Source organism: Halyomorpha halys, unplaced genomic scaffold (genome assembly GCF_000696795.3).
Source record: "Halyomorpha halys isolate HHAL.00 unplaced genomic scaffold, Hhal_1.1 Scaffold1982.1, whole genome shotgun sequence".
NCBI classification, from domain to species: domain Eukaryota; kingdom Metazoa; phylum Arthropoda; class Insecta; order Hemiptera; family Pentatomidae; genus Halyomorpha; species Halyomorpha halys.
In genome coordinates, this window is record NW_027113206.1 from 193890 (window position 1) to 213758 (window position 19869).

Below are 19869 nucleotides of genomic sequence, written 5' to 3' on the forward strand. Positions count from 1 at the left end.
AGGGCTGTCATGCTTGATCTTGTTTTGTATCAAGATGAAACATAATCACTAATGCTGGAAGAACAACAGAATAGTTTTGTGTCCTTATTCTCAATGGAGCGGCTACACAAGATGGAACCATTAACCTGGAAAGAAATGAATCGCTCAGAGAATCAGGGATCAACAACGTACTGCAACTGGAGACAGTGCACAATGTACTCAGCTTTATTGGTCAATTGCTATAGATACAATTGTAAAAGTAAAATTTTATCAATGTAGATTCCAACAAATTTGAAGGAATACTTGAAAGCAAAAGATATAAGTTATTCTTCTTTTGAGATATTATCATGAAGTTTCTACATCATCACAAAGCTTTTTATGCTTTATGCTAAAAAATTGTTGAACAAATTGGATGAAATTTTTAATAATTTTTATGAATTAAGAAAATATCAACAAATTGAAAAACATAGAATATGTTAAAATAATTGATAGGTAAGTATATTCGTATTACTATCAAGGATAAGAGTTCCAAGAGTAGGATTAAAATATTACCTCAACCAGTCATTGCAGCCTTAGACAAGAATTGATTAGAATCAAAAACTGTAGGAAGTATTTCGATACTCTAAAGCTGAGGTTTTCAAAATTAATGAAAGTCTATAGGAGTTTCTGAATACCATGCATTTATCATTACATTCAAAACAGCAAACATAAATCTTACCACATGCTTCTGCATATCCAAAAACTACATACAATAAGGTACTATGGATTTTCACATTTTGGCAATAAAATGGGTAAAATTGTTATTAATTTTGATTTTCTTTATTGAATTAGTGAAGGTGTCTTAGCCATAGTTAGAATCCTTGTCCATGATGCACAATGTATTGGTTACAAGGAGAGAAAATGTTTCTAGTAGTTATAAAATCTCATAACTAAATCATTGGGGACAGTTTTTATTTTAGATATAAAATGTATTATGAACCGAACATAACTCATTGCATTGGTTTTATGTAGCTCTTTGATGTCTAGAGAGAGGGGCTGGGGAAAACTGGAACTTGTAATAAAAACTTATGAAAATCAGATGCTCATGACTATCAAGAGCTACATGTAATTCAAATTAATTCAGAACATTTGAGAATAGTGAACATGTGATGGAAAATGGGAAACTTTTAGTAATTATTTTCTCAGAAGATTTCATTAACTGGACAGTAGAGAAGTAACTGGTGGTTGAAGATGCAGGTGACCTCGCACCCTCACAGAGCACCAGTTAAGAGAATTGAGAAAATTTTGTTGTTTTTGAAAATAAAGTGTTATTCACATTTCGAGAAACGTCATGTTTTCCTGATCAATAACATTTTTTGAAAAAAGTAGAATGTCATCATGTAAATTGTAAAAAAATTGATTGTTCAGGACTAATTTTCAATTGGTAATTTTTTTTTTCTATAGTATTTTTTTTCATTTGTTAATGTTCTGCTTCCAACATACCGTAAGCATCCTACCAAATTATTGCCAAATGTTTACTAATACAAAGTCTCTTGAACTTATCATAGTAACTGGCAATATTTACTCTAATTATTGTACAACATATATAATTATTATATTGATTTATTTAATAGTTATATTAATTTGATTTCTTTAATTTCTTCTATAGTTTTTATTAAATATATATGTTTTTTCTTAAACTTCTTGTGTTTCATTGCTTTAAAATTATCTTATTTATTAACCTGTTTCCAATATTATGTTTTATTAAAAAGTCCTCATGTAAATGTTTTTAATTTATAAGGGATTTTTCTTTTTCCTTTGATTTATTCAATTGAATATAATTTTACCAATAGTGAATGGATAGATGATGTTATGCATCCAAATTAATTAATATTCCAAATAGAGCAGGATACATTCACACTTACCATACATTTAATTCCATAAGTGAATTCCAGAATAGAAAACTTTCAAAAGTACATAAAGAAAATACTTGTAAATAAAAAAAAATACTTTTAGATTAAAAAAATACTTTTAAATAAAAAAAATACTTACAAAAAACAGTATAAGCCAACAACAAATCAATCAAGTAAAAAAGCAAAAATGCTTTACCAAAGACAAATATTTGTTGGAGAAAAGACCCCATACCTTACCTGAAGACTCTCAGCTGTTTTTAACAAGGCAGAAAGTCTACACGTCTCGACAGACACTTCACCTCTGTACATGAAATCTACGAGGGTTCTTAGTTCGGCGAAACCCACGTCCTTCAGGATCACTATTGGATGCCGATTGGGATGATCTAGAAAGAGGGACCTGTCACAATAACAAGTAACTATATTAGATTAAGAGATTACAGATTTATAAATAGTTTTAAGTTACTTATCTTGATATATATATATATATATATATATATATATATATGCTAGATAGACATCTTAGTTCATCTCATACACTTTTTCAAGAAATAAAAGAGATTAAAAATATAAAAATTTAAAAAAAATAAATCTGATATCATTCACTTTCCTCTTACTTAAAATGAAATAGAATAAATACTTTTTATTGACGATAGTAAAAATCATTCACATAAATGTATATTGAAATTCAAGCATTAATTTTTTTCTATTTAAGCAAAACATTTTTTTAACCTATACTACTTAATTAGTAAGAAAAAATAAAGTATGAGTGGTATAGGATGGGTGAATGTACCACAAGCCAGTATTCTAATTTTTTTCACCTAGTTTATCTCAGCCTTTTAGTTTAAGTTATTATATTCTTGATTTTTAAATCAATAAGTAACACCACATTGAATCTAACAAGTCACCACAAGATAGATTATGCTCATTGCACATAAAAAAATATAGATAACCACACACAAAAAGTGGTGTGGTTATTGATGAAAAAATAAATGAGGTATGCAAAATTACCAATGAAAAAGTTTAAAAACTTAAAGAATTTTGGCTATTTTTTAAGATGATTAATAAACTTTAAATATAAATGAATGAACAGTACTTTGTAACTAATTTTAAAATCAACATTTAAAGATGAATTTATTAACATAAATTTAATAGAAGCAAAAGGTTGAAGAAGGCTACTAAATTAACTAGAAGGAAATATAAGAAGTAAATATTGAAAATAATACAAATGAAATAATACTAAAAAATAATAAAACAAAAAGCTAATCATAATATAACAAAAATTAAATGAAAAGTATAAGTGACAGAAACATATGTAATGATCTATGGTCAATTATTAATATCATTATATTATTATCTTCATTCACTACATATTATTGTTATCTGTTATCTACTACTATTATACCTTAGTTATGTTCTAACGAACAATTTTAATAGTCAAAAGTGGTCGTTGGAACACACCTATTATTATTTCTCTATATTCACCATACCTTATTACAAATATTTTTATAATTTATACTTTTTCCGTGTATTTTTATATATTTTTTTCTTTTTCATTACTTATTTTATCAAAATTATTTTGCAACTCTTGTCTAGTGTAATCTTTGTTTCAATTTTAACTCAGATGATGTATTAGTTATATGTACAAAATGTCGGCATATCTAATAAAAAGGATCTAAATGACTGCGTACAGAGTATTTCTTCCAATACAAACACAACAGTCAACATAACACATAAAAACTTTACACTTATGGAAAATGAGAGAAATAATCTAATGATTAATAAAATACAAGCTATGATAACAAGTGACCTAAAGTAAGATGAGCAAGCTGACAAAACTACTTTGTGAGCCCTGAGGGAGTGACCCTCGGAAGATGCAAGGGTGACGTCTACCAAACTCTCGGCCTCCAATAGCTGGCTGAATACACCTAGGAGATTGCTCTGATGATTGTTCCACCTCAGGCAGTAATGCTCACTTCCCATCTCTGATATATCACCCTGTCAACAAATCATTAACTTATTGACCATGATAATCAAAATTAATGAAAAAAATTAATAATTATGAGTAAAAAAAGAAAGGAAAAACAAAATAAACATTATTATTAAGGTATTATAAGTATATTCAGAAACAAAGTCTCAAACTACTTGAACACCAGTAAGTTATTAACCTGCCAACGTTTGATCAATTCAGGCATTAACAAAACAGAAAACTACATAAATCTTATAAATGGTTGACTATATATGAATTACGAAGGCGATGGTGGTATAGATAAAAAAAAGATTAAGAAATAGTTTCAAATATTTACTAAGAGGTATTTTTACTAAGGTCTTCATCAGAACTACAAAAAAAAAAATGTATACTAATGTAATATACAGAGTAGGTTATGCTACTAAAAGAACATCATATATATATATATATATATATATAAAACTGATATAAAGGCAGTGGCATAAAATATATTTAAAAAACTGACTAAAGTAAAATAGGAATAGTCACAAAAGGATAAAAATTAATACCAAAAGTGTATATAAACTGGTGTAGTAATTAGTAATGAACTAAGAATAAATTAATAATACAGAAGAAGTAGTAACGGATAAAGTACAGAATGATAAATATTGAAAGTACTAACAAATAAAATAAAAAGTATAACAATCTGACAGATTAAATCATATTGTTGCAAAACTAATAACTTTTTTTTACCTCATTAATAAGGTAACATATAATAAACAATAAAAGTAATAACAAATGTAGTATAGCAAGGTAAGTAACCATTTATAATACTATTTTTACTTTATCTGATGTCACTTTCAAACCATCAATTTGTATTTTATCAATTACTAAGCAACCACTAACCACTAATGGCAGACCAACAATTTTACAAATTATACAACAATTCATTTAATTTTACTACTCATTGGTCAAGTTGTATAACTGTAATTTACATGTATTCTGTAGTTCAGATTGTATTATTTTTCTCAATATAGTGTAAGCAGGAAAAAAAAAAAAAATCAAGTCTTTATCCCAGGATTTTAATTTGTAGTTCAATTTAATGCCTCTGAAAAAACAATGTTCATAATCACTTTTTCCTCTAAATTGCACTGAATTTTTATTCCGCCCTTTCTCCCTCAAATTGTGTTATTCATCAGTTAAACTCAAATTTTTATGACCTATTTTTATTATTTCACCTTATAGAATAAAATATTAATTGGAGATTACCAAAAACTTTTTTAAGTATTTGAGAGATTATTAATTTACCAGTTCATTACTTATTACTACAACTATTAATTTTGTAACTATTTCTAATTTATTTTTGACAATTTTTTTTATAAATCTGTACATCTTTTTATAACTTTAACTTTATATCAGTAATATATTTACATGCATAAATCACTCTTATAATCTTAAATTTTTATTATTTACTCTGTGTCTTTATCTGAGAGTGTCCGATCTATTCCAATTTCATTCATAAGTACACAACTTTTTCTTTTGTTATGCTGTATTTTGTTGGTTTGAACAAAGTGAATATTTGTTATTCGTACCTCAAGACATGGGCATACCCAGAGGGGGCAGCTGCCACCCCCTAGGAGAGAAAAAAATTATTAATTTAATACAAAATATTTTTTTCAAGTAAATGCTAATTGTAATAATCAATAAAGCACTGTGACAATTATATTTAATGTTCTTAAAATTTTGGATTCATTCCTCTTTTCAGAGCTGAAATGTCACAACCTGATTGACTATGGCTTGTCCCTCCCCCCTAGTTTAGGTCCTGGGTAAGCTCTTGCCTGAGAAACCCGAAAATATGAATTTTCTTTCACTTGCTGTACATGAAATATGTTGTCATCCTGAACAATAAAAAGAATAGCTTTTTGAAACCTATAAAACTAATTTCATCTCAACATAGAATGGTAAGAGAGAGTTGTGTGAGCATGCACCATACACTTTTGGTTTATGCCATAAAATTTAAAGGAACAGATAAGTTATGGTTCTGATTGGAAATTTGACTTAATGCTTTTTAATGAGTTATGTCATTATGTTTCTGTTCTGTTGAGATGCGCTGTTATAGGAAAAAAACAACAAATAAATGACCTAATTGGTCACTTTATTAAGTTCTTTAGTTAATTGGAAAGTTTTTGAACCACCAGAAAGGTATTTCCGTTGAGAATGTTGGAAAATAATGATAAATTTTGTGCATGGGGGTTGTGGCACTATAAACGTTTGAACAGCAGTGTATATTTTGGAGAGGAGGGGATAGCAGTTTCGACTCACGCATTATATGATTAACCCTCTAACCTCTACCTGAGCCCTTTGTGCAAAGAGCAACTAATTTTAATCGGGGTGACCTCAGGGGACAAGTTTAAAAAAAAGAAAAGTTCTGTAGTCGATATTTTTAGGTGGTCCTCATCACATTATAATAACTATCAAAATATTTCCGTACGCGGCACTGACTTCACTTGTTCAAGATCTCTGTCAAGCAGGCTCGTTTTTTACGTTTTATTATTTTATTTTTTTGTCATCTTTCTTTCAACAACCCTTCTCCTTCCCTACTCCTTTCTTATTATTCCTTACCCACGTTTATTAGTTATGTTCACCACATATTATTATTGTCATCTTTACTAACTACTTATTTTATCTTACTTAACTTTATATTTTGTTTCTTTATTCTAGTATTTTACTTACATATTTTATTAATTACATATATATTTTCTTTCTCATTTTTTTCCACATTATTATAATATTCATATTTCTTTGTTTCTTTTAGATAATTTGACTTTATATCTTATTTCCTTGATACTGTTATCACACTTACATATTTAATTACCTATATATACGTTTTATTTTCCACTTCTTTGATTACTTTATTCAAAATAATTTTCATTTTGTACATATATTTACTAACTGGATTTTCATATGTAATTTATTATTTGTTCTTTCCTCTTAATTACTATTCTCAGAACCTTTATCTTTATCTTCTCATAATACTTAAACTATACATGTCTTTCAACACTATTTATGTGTTCATAATACTAGTTATTTTCTAATCATTCTATATATCCTTTTATTCCTTGGTTGTTATCTTCTTTTTTGTTCTTAGCCCTGATGAAGGCTTGAAATTCTGGCCGAAACGTTAGCATTAATAAATTAGTTTTATACTAATTGTGCCTTCACTGACCGCACCTCCAACTATCTTCTCCTCATTATATAAACCCACGGTCAACTACTAATTCAACATCATAACGAACTATTTTGTTAGTTGAGGTAATAAGTAGGGATGGCGAAGCACAACGGTTATTGGCCAAAAGCAGCGAGGATCGAACACAATTCCTACCAAGGTCGGGTGCAGACTTTCCAAGCGCTTTTCTAGCGCACTAGGCTTGCATAATTCATGAGAAAATGCATTGCCTTGCGATATAGCTCTACAAGATAGCGTTCTCATTACACTAACGATGGCGATTCGACAAATGGGTCAATCGTACCTTGTAAATCATTTCGATAGTCTACAATCGATAACATCGAAACTGAAGGAGGAAATCGTATAGGAGGCACGATATTTTTGGGACAGCACTCTCACTGCATGTCTTTAGATAAAATTTAAATCTACAGACAGCCTTGACTAGTTTGGCTCTTTAGCGACTCTTGAACTTACACCGAAGGCTGATTCTTTCCAACAGAAAAGCCTTGTAAAAATCGAATCTCCTCTCGAATAAATGAAATGAAAGAAGGGAGAAAGGTAAATTTTATTAACGGCGAATGAAATAAAATATGTGACGATGTTAAAATTAATCTCCTCGATTAATCGAAACATTCATTTCGGAAAAAAATGGGGTAGCCTAACCATAATCCAAAACATTAATTTGGCTCAATATTTCAACAGATCTGATCATTATATCAGTATAACAATAGACCTCGAAATAAATTAAAATTAATTATAAACTAAAATAAAATTTCCCCTGTTCAAGCTAGATAGACTAGTAGTATTTTTTTTTCTAATTTAGGCATTATTTATCTAGACTCAGTTTCCTAACTTGGATACACTTGAAATACTAGCAATGTTTTTTCTCCTCGAAGCACTCAGTTATTCACAGTAAATCGTATTTCTGAGTAGTGATAATGAATCGGATTCGAACCTTTCCTGGTTTAATTTTTTTTTTCTAAAATTATTTTTGAGAATACAAAAAGTACTAGAAATAACGATAATTAGGTACTAAAGAAAGGGAAAAAAATCAGAATTTTTTAACAAATATTTTTATGAGAGGGAATATCTCGGAAGTGGAATAGATTCCTAAAAAATCATTAAATTAATTCTCAGTGCCGTGAATATCATTATTAGTCGATTAATTTTAATCGATTGAACGTAGGGTAACACCTTTCATCTTTAGTTCTGCCATAGTTGTCACTCAACTTTCCCATATTTTTTAAATTTCTTTTGAGCACTTAGTTAAAAACGTTTTTTAAATATTGTGTTAATGAACTTTATCAGTTTCAATGTATTTTAAATATTAAAAATAGATGACTGATTCCAATATGGTTTTGTTAAATTCGGAGATGTTGTTTGTTTCAAGTGTCAGGTTCATCTGTTTCTCAACAAATATCAGAATTCTTGTTTTAACTTATCCATTTTTTTTTAAATATATAATCATATCATTTCTTCGAGACTGGTTTTATTGTTTAAATAAAATAAATTATATTCATTTAATTATCAAACACTCTTCATTAATATTTTAAATAGCCATCCATCCTCAAGGACACTCTTATCTTTAAATTTACACTTTATATATTACTATTAAAATTTTTTGCCGGATATTCTTCGATCCCCAACCATGGTGAAAGTAATGGGAATAAAAATAAAATTTAGACCTTGATGTATGGAAAATTCCAATGCCATTAAAATATTTAAAAAAAAACTTGTAGTTTATTATACATATATTTAAGATTTCTTTTCTTATATGTACTAGACAGTAATTAATTTATAAAATTAGTGAAATTAAAAAATTGCTGATCAACGCAAACGTACTCACTCTACCTCCCATAGAGACAAGGGTCTCCATTCTAAGGTGCCTCTAAGCATTTGCAGAACAATGAAAAAATTCGTAATGCGCAAACGCAAGAATGAGTTTTTCGGATTGGTTGGTACAAGGTGGTAGTACAATAGCCCAAGAGGAGAAAAAAGGCAGTTATTTCACCCCAATTTTTGATTACTTAATTGAAAACTAGGTATAATTACTAGTCAAAATTGATGAGTCTGCCAAATATAAAAAATAGCGGCTGTTTCAAAATGTTGAAAATAATTATTTTTTTATTCGGAGCTCTATATTTTGAAAACTACCAACAACAATAGAAAATCTAAGAGAGCATCATTTAAAGTAGTGTAAATTTGCTAAAATGTAAGCCCTAATAGATCTATTTACGTTCAATATTCTCCTAGATGTAGCTTTTTAAAAAGCAACATTTCATAAAAAAGTTCAGTAGTTAGTGAATTTATTTTGAAAAATGTATATCTCAAAAACCATTTGACCTACAGATGTCCATTCAGCATTCAAATTAAAGCTAGTTTCATGAGGTATAAAGTAGTTCATGACGTTTATTTTCTTTGGAGTAGTATTTTTCATGAAATTTGCTATAATAAATTGATTTATAGTTGTTGCAAATTTTCATTTGCCAAATTTATATTCATATGTGAGTATCATGAAAACTACTACCCCTACGAAGATAAGTATCATAAGCTACTTCATAGTAAGTTAAATTTCCTTTATTTTGAGTGTTGCAGACAAATGTGCGTCTTATGGTTCTAGAGATATATTTTTTCAAAAATCCAACATTTTATACGAACAACTAGAAATTAACCTTTTGTGAGTTTATTTTGTCAAATATCATAAAAAATACTACTCCCGTAAAGATAAAAGATATATAATATTTTATAGTAAACTTTACTAGCTTTAATTTGAGTACTGGCAGACATCTGTACGTCTTATGGTTTCTGGAATAATGTTTTTCATAAATCAAACTCATTGTCCGAACATAGATTTATAGTTATCTATTTATTTGAGCAAATATCATGAAAACTACTATTCCTACGAAGTTAAAGGACATAAACTACTTTATCGTACAATTATTTAGCTTAAATTTGAGTGCTAATAGATATATGTGCGTCGAATGGATATTGAGATATAGATTTCTCAAAATATATTCACTAACTACTGATATTTCAGTACATTTTTATGAAATGTTGCTTTTTAAAAAGCTATATCTCGAGAACTATTGGGCGTAAATAGCTCTTTTATGGCTAATATTTTAGCAAATTTACTCTTCTTTAAATAATATTCATATAGATTTTCTAGTGTTGTGAGTAGTTTTCAAGATATAGAGCTCCGAATGAACAATTTATGTTTTTTGAATTTAAGGTTTTGAAACAGCCACCATTTTTTATTCCCCTTACCTATACTTGACAGACTCATCAATTTTGACTAGTAATCATACCTAGTTTTCATTAAAGTAATCAAAAATTGGGGTGAGATAACTGACTTTTTTTCTTCCCGGCTCTTGTACTATGGCCAGAATTTGCGGCCGACCTGTTGGGTATCGGTTTTGGGACACAAATCAGAGGGCGCTTGTGCTCCATCCACACGTTTGTGTTCAGTTAGCATTGTTTTAGAACTGCTACAGATAAATATTTGTGCTATCCGTGTTTTAATTAACTAAAGAATATTCTCGAACTTCGGATTCAATAATTAACGCTAGTTTAAGATTGTATATTTGAAATTTTTTTTTACTCGGTGTAAATACTTCGCTTCAAATCTTCTCAAATAATGACTTCATAAAGGCATTATATGTTTTGGGTAATTAAATTAACAAATATCCGATAAACATTCTTGAACAAAAGTTGAGTAAATAGGTTACGTAGTACTATTTCTATGAACTTTCATCATCTACTACCTGATATTTACGTTTCCTTTTATTTTGTTCTTGTTTATAATAAAAATAGGGTAAATCGAATGCAATAGCCGACAAAAGTTACAAAAAACACAAGAGTGTGTAAAAACGTTTTTTACTTTCTTTTTTTACCAAGCATTTGTACGTATCTTGAATTTGCGGGATTGTCAAAAGGGGTTGATCAATTAATGTTATATGCACTACTAGACTCTTTCTTCTCCCTCCCCCCCCCCCAAAAAAAAACCTGATAACTAATATAGAGCAGACTAGATCCCGAGCACTGCCTCCTGGATAGCAATATAACGAGACGGCTGCGCTGAGTGTCCGGCTGTCGCTCGTGACCCGACGCCACGCGGCACCGAGTTCGTGACGCGCGAGCCACGAAGCTACGAGAGCCAACTTTGTAATTGTTCACGCCGGACCGGCCTCGTCTTTATTTTCTTATTTCAGACCTCGATGGTTCACGACAACCACTTAGCCCCGTCCATAGTCTCCGCTAACTGATAACTTCATAAATGTCCGGTGATAATAAAGAGTACACACCGCCTCTTTAACAAAATCAATGGCTTGTTTGTCTTGAACAATTTACTATTCTACTCACTTCAAAACCAAGAAGCTCAATGTTACTCATAGTCGTTACGAAATTCTGAAAATAACACTCAAATGGGTTTATAAAATATTACTCATGGATAAGAGACTTCCTAAACTTAATGATTTTCATAAATATATACATCATAAATTAAAACATGATTGGATAACCCGGATAAATGGCTATAAGAAATAGAAAAAAATCAAATACCATCTGAATTTGACCCTAGATCGTTGCACAATGCCTGTTGTATTAGCGAAGTAAAAAACATTATTTGCATTACCAGGAACATAAACACAACAGTATCAAAGCTAACCCAACCTACAATAATATATTTACATTTAATTTCGACACCTATCCATATATAGCAACACATATTCCTTTTCAATTCTTAAAAATACTAGTTCAACTATGACTCTAGTAAATACATTATCAAAATCACATCCATGGACCAAACACACAATGAAAGCAATTAACGAATGCATTATATGCATTTAAAAATGCCGGAAGATCTTTATCATTTAGTAGTTGGCTGCCCAATTTACTAAGACTTGCTGCAACATTCTCTACCATCTCCCAAAAAATACAAGAGCCGAGGAGACAAAAAAGACAGTTTTTGATTAGTTTAATGAAAACTATGCATGATTACTAGTCAAAATTGACGAGTCTGCCAAATATAGGTAGGGGGAATAAAACTGGCGTCAGTTTCAAAACGTTAAAAAAATTAATTTTTCATTCAGAGCTCTATATCTTAAAAACTACCTAATACACTAGAAAATTTAAGAGAATATCATTTAAAGTAGAGTAAATTTTCTAAAATATGAGCCCTAATAGAGCTATTTCAGTTCAATAGTTCCTGAGATATAGCTTTATAAAAAGCAATATTGCATTAAAAATGCTCTGAGAAATCAATAGATAGTTAATTTATTTTAAGAGACATCTCAAAAACCATTCGACGTACAGATGTCTATGAGCACTCAAAGTAAAGCTCTAGGTTAATGTACTATAAAGTAGTTAATGACGTTTATTTTCGTAGGGCTAGTAGTTTTTATGATATTCAACAAAATAAATTCACAAATATTGTTTTCTAATTGTTCAGACAAATATTTTGATTTTTAAAAATATATATCTCAGGAACTATAAGACGTACAAATGTCTGTCAGCACTCAAATTAAAGCTAGTTAAATGTACTATAAAGTAGTACATAACGTTTATCTTCGTAGGAGGAGTATATTTTATGATATTGGATAAAATAAATTCATAAAAGGTTAATTTCTAGTTGCTCGGACACGATTTTGTATTTTTGAAAAAATATAACTCAGGACCATAAGACGTACATATGTCTGACAGCATTCAAAATAAAAGGTAACTTAACTAACTAACAGGTAGTTAATTACACGTATCTTCATAGGAGTAATAGTTTTTATGATATTCGCATGGAATTTTATTCAAACAACTATAAATCAGTTTATTTTAGCAAATATAAAAACTACAACTTCTACGAAGATAAGTGTCATAAGCTACTTTATAGAAAATTAAACTAGCTTTAATTTGAGTGCTAATAGACATCTGTACTTCGAATGGTTTTTGAGATATAGTTTTCTCAAAACAAATTCATTGACTACTGATTTTCAGAGCAGCCTTCATGAAATGTTGCAACTCAAAAAGTCTTAGGAACTATTGAACATAAATAGCTCTATTAGGGCTCATATCTTGGCAAATTTACTATAGTTGAAATGAAAATATTTTTTTTATTTAGTTTGTAATTAGGCAATATAAACGGCTATTTTTATTTATATATTTTCGAACTGTTTTATTTTAAAAATTCTATTGAGGTAGATTTGTATTTTTTTTTTGTTTAATTGTTTATAATGTAAGCTTACTAATTTTGTTTATTTTATTATTATTGTTCTATTTTTAATTTTTGTTTAATAAGTAAAGTATTGGAGACGAGAATAGTTGATATTTGGAGAAGAGTTGCCCTGTGCCTTGATCCTGAAAGAATGAACTGAAATGTTTACATTTTCCAGGCTGGTGCGCAGTTTTTGTTTCAGATAAATTATTTGTTTCTTTTCACCAAGAAAAAGTTTCAGTGAGTAGAAATACTTCAATTTGTATATATCTATATCCTATTACATCAGCTCCTCAAGAGGTTAAGTGAATCAATAGTGTATGCAACTCAAATTAATAGTTACGTAATTATTAGTATTGCCTCTGTCAACTTTCACCTAATAGACAATTGATATAAATTGAATAAACAAAGTGATTACATAGAATAGACAACATCCCGAAAGTCGTAAAAAAGTTATGATGTTATAAAAAAAAAAAAAAACCAAAAACTTTTTTCTTTCCCGGGAGGAAGCCATAAGACGAAAAACACATATCTAATTTTTTCTCATTAGATAATGGGTTTCCAAGAACGATTCTCGACAAAACATAATGAAGAAGATCGGCTGTGTCAGATAACAATTGTTAAACAATTGGAAAAAATGTTGGGCTATGATTTTTGAATTGATGCAGGAAAATTTGATGCCAACGCTAAGGAAACTTCTGATCTAAGTGTAATGGAGCATGGTTGTTTATACACATAAAATTTTTTTGGTTCGAACAACTAGAAATCAATAAGTGAATTTATTTTAGCAAATATCATGAACATTACTGCTTCAATATGAGTGCTAATAGACGTCTGTACGTCTAATGATTCCTGAGATATAGATTCACGAACTACTAATTTTTCAGTACATTTTTTATTTATTTCTAGAAAATTATATCTCGTAGTACTGAAGTATTGAAACAGCCGCCAATTTGGCAGGTGGCATGATCTGTCCGGGAGATTCTCATTTCTTTATTGGCAATGCAATAAAGATTCGAAAAGGCCTATCAAAGCTTTTTGCACGGGATCTCGTACTATTGCGCCAGTTATATGGATTCGACAACAGACAGACCGTAAAGACCAACGGAACCAAATTTGTTCATCGATGTCCAACATGTTAAAGTATTTTCTATTCAGAAGACAAATATTTTGTTCACAGCTCAGTACCTATATGAATAAAAAGATCCCCTTCGGTAGTTCAAAAGCAATATAATTTAAATGAATATTCAACATCTATTAGCATTTAAATTATTAAATTAATTACTTTTTAAAGATACATTTTTCATAAATATATTGGCATTTTTCATGTAACTATACATCAAATCTGATGAATACTGATTTCCTATCAGGCAATTTAATCAAAGTTGAACTAACTCTCTTCTTAAATAAAACTTTAACAAAAGCTAAAAATTTGGTGCGGTGCGAGGATCAATTTTCACTTACCAAGTCGAAACGTCGGAAAAAATAAATAAGTAACTTCGAACATTTATATTGTACGCATTAAATAACAAGATTATATTAATTTATTATGTATTCACCATTATTATCTATAACTTTCTTCTATCTTCCTGGCAGTTTATTAATTCCTTCCTTGTTAAATGTGGTTGGTTTGGACTGGAAGAAGTTTTCGATCGCCTGCCTGACTTGCACTTCAGAATTGAAGGTTTTTCCATTCATAAAGTTTTTTAAGGAACAGAAAAGTGGGCAGTCTGTCGGGGCAAGGTCCGGGGAGTCAGGGAGGTGTGGTAAAAAAGACCATCCAAGCTCAAGAATTCTTTCTGTATGTGTATGTGTAGAATTGCTTCTGTATCCTTGCTGTATGTGGTCGCGCTTAATAGTGAAAAAGAGTGACGTTTTTGCGATTGACGAGTTCAGTACGCTTTTCATGGAGTTTCTCTTGCGCTCTTTGCAACTGTTAAACTTATCTATCTGCAGTAATCGTTAAATCTGACTTTAACAACTCACGGTGAATTATTCCTTGACAATCCTGCCCTACACACAATAAAATCTTTTTGCCATGGATGTTAGCTTTCGGATCTGGTAGGGATGGTTAATCCTTATCGAGCCACTGTCTTTTGCCGTCGATATTGCCATAGCTAACTTATAACCCATTTTTCACAATCCTGTTTAAAAAAGGCTTAAATTTTACCTTTGAGAGCATACTTGCGATTTTCTTTATTTCGTTCACTGAGATTGTGAGGTAGCTATCTATACTCCTAACTTGCTGACTTTCCCTAATTTTTCCAGATAGCTGTTAACATTTGATTGTGATGGATTCAACCTTCTGCTCTACCACTTGTTGATTGAGGTGGATTTGTCTCCAATGTTGCCTTTAAAAGTTTATCGTCAAAGTCGGAAGGACTCGCCCTCGGTTTGTCTTTCAGGTCGTGTCTCCAGAGCGGAATTTTATAAACCAATTTCTAACTGCTCGATCAGTTATTAGTCCTTCACCATATACTCTGTATATTTTTTCAGTTGTCACCTTAGCACTATTGTCTAATTTAAACAATTCCCAAAGCATTACATGACGAATATGTACTTTTTGACACTCCATTTCAGAGATTAAAAAAAACAACAGTTTAACGTAACGTGTGTCACACAAACAGTTGACAAAAGACTAAATGAAGCCTCGTCTATATAGTGAAAAGAAAAACTTGTTGACATGGTAACTCATAGTGAGTAGATACGAACAATATATTCTACTTAGATACATCAGTACTTACTTACAACTCGACCTAATAATAATGTTTTGCTTATTTGTATATTTTTTCTGACCGCACCTCAACCATCATGATAATATTCCTCTTTCTAAAATGTCAACATTTTTTTTCAAATATGACAAAAATATAACAATTAACTAAAATTTACATTGTGTATTCAACCATTTATTAGATAAATTGTCATAGAATATATTTTTAAAATATTAAGAATGGTTTTATGGAGTTAGTTATCCTGTCAACTGAAAAGCTTAAGTATAAATTAAGTGAAATAAAAAAAAAAAAAATTAAATTACTACGTTGACATGACAACAGTTAATAATCTACCCATATGCTCGTCAAACTCATTTATTTATGCGCTGTTCAACATTCTCCATTACCTTCTACGACTTTCTATGTTACATATTATATTTTCTAAAATATTTGGCTTTCCAACGGTATATAACACGTCTATAGTACTATTCTTAATTCCGGCAATGGTATTTTCAATCTGAGAAAAAATATTTTTTCTCTTAGAGTCTCTAATTAATTATCAAATTCTTTCATAGTCTATAATAATTCTTTTTTCACTATTAATAAAAATATGAATAGGTTATTTATAGTTATTGTTTTTTAAAAACTATATTTAAATTAAACAAAATTAAACGTACTTTAGAGGAAGCCATTTTGAAAACTCGGCATTTAATCCCTCTCAGACTATTTCATTGAGGATAAGACCTAGCTGATTTTGAAGAACATTTAATTGTATATTGACCTGTCGAGTTTAATCAAAATCGTTAGTGCTGTACTCGAGAGATTGTGAAAAATCGATTCTATAAAGTGGTACTTCTGGTAAGTCGATTTTATCAAAAATATTGCTGTCACACCCTAGACATTTATCAGCCTTAAATATGCAATTTCAGTTTCGTACAACTATTCATTTTTGAGATAGGCTAACCACACCCTGGCATATATAATTTTGCGAGACGTTATTTGGACTCAGGGGACGAAAACTTTTTACTATCAATACTTTTCCTCCCTGCATATTCCATATATAGGTAAGTGAAACTCAAAACCATGAAAATATTAAAAAACTGGTGCTCTCATGGGCGGAACTAGGAGTTTTCCAGGGGGAGGAAGTTTAATTTCGCCGCCCCTTCATTCAAACCCCCTCCTCCTTCCACGAATAAAGTTAACAGTCTATTAGGCAATATATAGAAATAATCATCATCATCATACAACAATATTTTTTTGACTGAATTAAAGTCAAAATTACATAATGTCATCTTAATATCAAACACTATAAGCAATATCTCTGATGAGGTAGAAAAATTAAGTACTATTTAATATCAGACAGTTTTAATTCAATTTCCAGTTAAAGTGAAATCCTAACACAAAATTTGTATTTCATTATATTCATTAATATATATTTCAATTTCAAAGAACATTATTTTATGATAAGGTGAAATGCTTAAAGAAAAATTGTATTTGTGTAGTTAAATATATGTGAAAAATGTACTTATGTATTTATGTTGTTTGACATTAAGGTGACGACGATTTGTTCTTCTTACAAGAAAATTTCGCTGCTTTACTTTGATAGTAAAACATTTAGTAAACATAAGTTTTGATATTATTTTGAACTGTACGTATTCCAAAGATATTATCGTAGACTTAGGGTTATGGAGTCGCACAAGACTCCCCAAGAACTAGTAAGCCTATCACAAAATAATTTTTCATACAGTTTATAGTACCATTTATCGAATACTTCAAATACCTTTCTTTTTTTTTTTTTTAAAGTCGTGGCAACAGAGCTCCGTCTTCAAGGTCGTATTTCACTCTCATTTTTGTTCAAATAACTGATGTTAAGTGGTTGGTATTATTTTTGAGTTATGTGCAAATGAAGTTTTTTCTTCTGCATAACTTTTAAAGGTCGTTAAGAATATTTAAGGCCAATCTTATTAAAATCGTTGGACTCGCTTTGGCGCTACAGTCTAGAGGAAATACGATTTCAGCTATCGCACAGGAATTGGAAGCAGACATCTTACAAAATAAAAATAACAATATCGCTCAAAATGGAGGAGATGTAGAGCTGTTCAAAGTCCTATAGACCTTAACCCGTTCCTCTGGACAGGACAAAATTCTAACACCTTCTAATCCTCTTTTCTGGCATTTTTCTTCCAAAGTAATAATCCTAAATAGGGAAATTTCAGCTTATTAGAGTGAAAGTGGGCCACTGGAGGTTCCCAGTAGGAATATATATATAATATATTTCCACTGCATTTGTCCCACTCACACCTATATCTTTCCATTGCAATGTTATTATACAATAGTTCCCATCCGAGGTTCCGCGAAATAATTTAAGTATGTACCAATTGAACACAATTTTGAACCTAACCATTTATGATTTTCTTCAATTTTGTACAGGTTGTATTTTAATTTGTAGGTATCCTAGCCTTTACTGAAAATTCAGTAGCTCTTTTTGCATAAAATGAAGATGTAGGAGTTCACCAATTCACCTATTTCTTCCAAAAGGGTTCCACCATTTTTTTACTAGTACCATGAGGGTTTCGGGCGAAACAAAACTTGTTAACCACCCTTTCATTATCTTCGATGAAAAAATGATAAACAATGTTTTTCTTAGACTTAGAAGTGTCATAGCAAAGCAGCGAGGTTTCGAGGCATGGATCATATATGTTCATATAAATCTAAAAAGAGTACTCTTCTACAAGATTTACTGAGGGAGCGAACAAAATAAAACATTGTAAAGAAACCGAATTAATAAAATCTCTAACAAATGTAACTTATAGGTAGCAAAACCATCTTACCAAAGAGTTCCTCTTAGGTTCGAGATCTGTACATACGAACAAAGAAAATGGTTCAATCGATCAATGATTAGTCCTCAACAGGAGATTATCTTTGTCCGTACTTACCTAAAACAAAAAAAAATTACATTAAAAAAAAATAATGGAGAAAATGTAGATAAATAAAATTCTTACTAAACAAACTTTTAAAAAATAGCGAATTTCACAAATCCCGAAGCGTTTAATACTAACTGTTCCAAGAATAATCAAATGTTTTTATAACAGCATAATTGAAATTATTGATACAGTAGGATCTCGATAATCCGTACACCTCAGTAATCCGAACAAGCGAAAAAAATAGTTTTTTAATTTTTTTTTTTTTTTTTTACCTTTTTTGAGAAAATTCAGTTGGCAATAAAATTTTTGCTATCAAATAAAATTACACATGCAAAAAGGAAATTTTTAACTTCCCGATCTATAGGCAAGTTATTGTAATCATCGTGAAAATCAAAAGGGGAAATTAATACAGTTTCGATATCCAGTAATCTAATTCCTATGAAAGTGTTCATAATATATATTGGTGGCATTAAAAATAGATAATATCAATTGTATAATTCATTTGACTCTGTAAAACTAATTTAATTAATAGTAGATTACAAAATACTGATCTAAATGACTATTATAAGGCCTATCTGGACATACGGAGTTGAGCTTTGGGGCTCCACTAAACCATAAAATTCTACCCGAATCCAATTTTTACAGTTCAAAATCCTTCGTAAAATCCTTAATGCTCCTTACTTTGTCACGAATCAAGTCATACATCTCAATGTCTTATAGGTTGCCTATTTGGCCAGAACAAGATACCATTCCTTCCATGATTTACTTCCCAACCACCCAGTACATTTGTTTCTAATCTGGCTTCTCATTCATTATCTAATAATCCTTCTCGGCGTCTGAAAAGAAGATGGCCTCATGATCTTCTCTAGAAATGTTATTAGAGTTCTATCAAAGGGTAGATTCTTCACATGTTTGTATCATGTCGCTATGTCACCTACAGCAAATTTACTTGTTGTATATATTTTTATACCGTTGTAAATAACAATAAATAAA

The 19869-nt window shown here is 30.1% G+C and overlaps 1 protein-coding gene across 1 annotated transcript in view; it reads right to left on the minus strand.

Moving 5' to 3' along the window:
• The window catches only part of LOC106690938 (telomere zinc finger-associated protein), a 37352-nt gene extending 18452 nt beyond the window's left edge, over positions 1–18900 (minus strand). Inside the window, exons 1-3 of the mRNA XM_067050807.1 lie at positions 18784–18900; positions 3679–3866; positions 2109–2268 (exon numbers count right to left, since the gene is read on the minus strand). Of these exons, the coding sequence (XP_066906908.1) occupies positions 2109–2268; positions 3679–3851 (333 nt within the window). The 5' untranslated portion in view covers positions 3852–3866; positions 18784–18900. The remainder of the gene's footprint in view (positions 1–2108; positions 2269–3678; positions 3867–18783) is intronic.
• Between the last annotated feature and the right edge of the window lie 969 nt (positions 18901–19869).